The sequence below is a fragment of the Entelurus aequoreus genome, linkage group LG17 (assembly GCF_033978785.1).
Source record: "Entelurus aequoreus isolate RoL-2023_Sb linkage group LG17, RoL_Eaeq_v1.1, whole genome shotgun sequence".
In the NCBI taxonomy this organism is placed as follows: Eukaryota; Metazoa; Chordata; class Actinopteri; order Syngnathiformes; family Syngnathidae; genus Entelurus; species Entelurus aequoreus.
Window position 1 is genome coordinate 13,202,928 of NC_084747.1, and position 3,215 is coordinate 13,206,142.

A 3,215-nucleotide genomic window follows, 5' to 3' on the forward strand; every position below is an offset into this window, starting at 1 on the left:
TAAAAGAAGGGCCTAAAACGAACAAACAAAAAACAAACAATAAAACGTATAATTGACAGATAGATCTGAAGTTGATCTCGAGATTATTGTGTTAAAAGTAAATAAATAATGATAAATGGGTTATACTTGTATAGCGCTTTTCTACCTTCAAGGTACTCAAAGCGCTTTGACAGTATTTCCACATTCACCCATTCACACACACATTCACACACTGATGGAGGGAGCTGCCATGCAAGGTGCTAACCAGCAGCCATCAGGAGCAAGGGTGAAGTGTCTTGCCCAAGGACACAACGGACGTGACTAGGATGGTAGAAGGTGGGGATTGAACCCCAGTAACCAGCAACCCTCCGATTGCTGGCACGGCCACTCTACCAACTTCGCCACACCGCAGTAAAAAAAGAAAAATTATAATTAATTTTTTAACACTTTAATGAGTAGGACCCTTTTGGATCCCCTACAATTTTAGTGTGATTAGTTTTTAAGTGTCATTGCTCAAAAAATAATAATGGATTAAAATCAATGGTGTTATGAGTTAGACCTTTTTAATGCTCCAATTATTATATAATCTAAAATATCCCACGTAAAAATTTTATTGGGTGAAAATATTGCATATTTTGTGTTTTTTTTTTCATTAAAAAAAAGGGTTTTCTTTGACAAAAAGAGCATACAATTTAAATCTTTAAAAAATGTTATATTGACAGATAGACCTAATGTTGATCTAGAGATTTAAAAACTTGAATAATAACACAAATAATAATACTGAATAATGACACATTTTTTACATTTTTTGGACAAAAACCTTTTGGGGTCCCCGGGACATGTGTTTTTGTTGTTTGTGTCTTGCAGACGTCCAGCAGCTGATCGGTAATCCAGAAGAAGTTTCCCCTCAGTTAGGGGGGAGCTCCACTTTGAAGCAGGAGACTCCACAACCACCCTGCATTAAAAAGGAAGAGGAGGAACTCTGCATCACTCAGGAGGGAGAGTGTCTTCTAGGACGAGAGGAAGCTGATTACACCAAGTTTCCACTGAGTATTCTCTCTGTGAAGACTGAAGATGATGAAGAGAAACCACAAGTAGATAACATCTTAGCTCCACTATCAGATAGTGAGGCTGAAGACGAGGTTGAAGTAACTTTGAGCAGCGATACAGACTGTGAAGGTGATATGAGGACTCACACTGACAACAAACACTCTGAATGCTCTACAAAGAAGAGAGGTAAAACATCTTTGAGCTGCCCAGTTTGTGCTAAAAGCTTTTCTGTTAAGAGGTATTTGACTCAACACATGAGAACACACACACAAGAAAAAACATTTAAATGTTCAGTTTGTGGCAAAAGCTTTTCTCGAAATAGCCATTTGACTCAACACTTGGGAACACACACAGGTGAAAAACCATTTAATTGTTCAGTTTGTGACAAAAGCTTTTCTCAAAGTGGCTCTTTGACTCAACACATGACAACACACACACGAGAAAAAACATTTAAATGTTCAGTTTGTGGCAAAAGCTTTTCTCGAAATGGCTATTTGACTCAACACTTGAGAACACACACAGGTGAAAAACCATTTAATTGTTCAGTTTGTGACAAAAGCTTTTCTCAAAATCGTTTGACTCAACACATGAGAACACACACAGGTGAAAAACCATTTAATTGTTCAGTTTGTGACAAAAGCTTTTCTCAAAGTGGCTATTTGACTATACACATGAGAACACACACAGGTGAAAAAACATTTAATTGTTCAGTTTGTGACAAAAGCTTTTCTCAAAGTGGCTATTTGACTAAACACATGAGAACACACGCAGGTGAAAAAACATTTAATTGTTCAGTTTGTGGCAAAAGTTTTCCTCAAAGTGGCTCTTTGACTATACACATGAGAACACACACAGGTGAAAAACCATTTAGTTGTTCAGTGTGCTGTAAAAGGTTCACACATAAAGCAGACGTAGTAAAACACATAAGAACACACAAGGGAAAATAACCAATTAGCTGTTTAGTTTGTGGTATGTTGCTCATATGTGGTGACCTCCACCCTACCCAGGACCTCCTCACTGCTTCTTTCACAAATATCTGAGGTATTCATACAAACTTGGATTATTTGGAGCATAATCTTATCTACTCATGACCCCATGTCTTCTCTGTATCTGAAACCTTCCTGAACAGTAAGATAGATGATGCTTTAAGTGCTTGGTTACTCCTTCTTCAGTCCATGGACCTGGGGCCTCATGTGTCAAGTTTGTGCACGCTCAAAAACCTGCACTACACCCTTTTTCACTGCAAAGTTGAGATGTATCAAAACTGACGTTGATGCATAAGTGATGCTGGGTAACTGTTTGCATAACAAGCCGCCAACTTTTACTCCTCAGACTGATTGATGTGCAAATCAGAGACATATGAACAATTAACCCACAACCCAACCCCCACCTTCTCGACATTCGGGCATAACAGGTTCAATCCGGCCCGCGAGATGAGTGTAAAATTCAGATGCATTTTTTAATGAAAGAAACTGCTGTTCTAAATGTGTCCACTGGATGTCGCAATAGCAATTCTGTTAGGCAAGCAAATAGTTTATACCGGGGCGAGCATGTATACCAAGCAAGAGGTACACGGTAAAGCGGGGCTGTGACTCCTCCCCCTCCACCCAACGTAAAACAGTAGTAAAATAAGCAATCAGTAACCCCACTTAAAATGCAGCATGAGACACTGCACACTGATATAGTTCTGTGAAAATGATTGTCTTCTGTGCAAATGTAAAGAAAGTGAACAGTGTGTGATTTACTGCAATACTGTCAGTCTTTTAACTTTTTATTTGTGCTTTGTTGAAATTGTTCACACATTGCACAGCTTTTATTTTTCTATCAATACACATTATGTCTAGAAGACAGGAAGTAACTCAACACTCTTGAATAGTTTCTACCTCAGTTTGTATGGTTTGTTGAGTTAGCACAGGATTAATATGTGGAAATGACAAATGAGGTAGTTGATACATAAAGTAGTTTTTATTCATGCTTTATTTAGTTTTTTGTTCAATCCTAGATGCGTTGTGACTTAAAGTTTAATTGCTTTGTAGAAACACTGAGATTAAGTCAAAGGTAATTTTGTTCTTCAGGGTGTTTTTGAAAATGTACCATTTTTTTCCTCTAAATGTTTAACTTTTGGTGTTTTGTCAAGAGGATTATTTGTGATATGTACATTTTCAGAATGTGCTTGTTCTATTTTT

The 3,215-nt window shown here is 37.6% G+C and overlaps 1 protein-coding gene across 1 annotated transcript; it reads left to right on the forward strand.

The window, feature by feature from the left end:
• Window positions 1-847: 847 nt before the first annotated feature.
• On the forward strand, window positions 848-3,215 carry LOC133632448 (gastrula zinc finger protein XlCGF17.1-like). The gene has a single exon (XM_062024860.1). It carries the CDS (start codon window positions 1,164-1,166, stop codon window positions 1,974-1,976), a length of 813 nt encoding a protein of 270 aa, XP_061880844.1. The 5' UTR covers window positions 848-1,163; the 3' UTR covers window positions 1,977-3,215.

Bases quoted from the DNA above. Each gene is read 5' to 3' on its own strand.
- LOC133632448 (XM_062024860.1), top strand. From the start codon at position 1,164: ATGAGGACTCACACTGACAACAAACACTCTGAATGCTCTACAAAGAAG.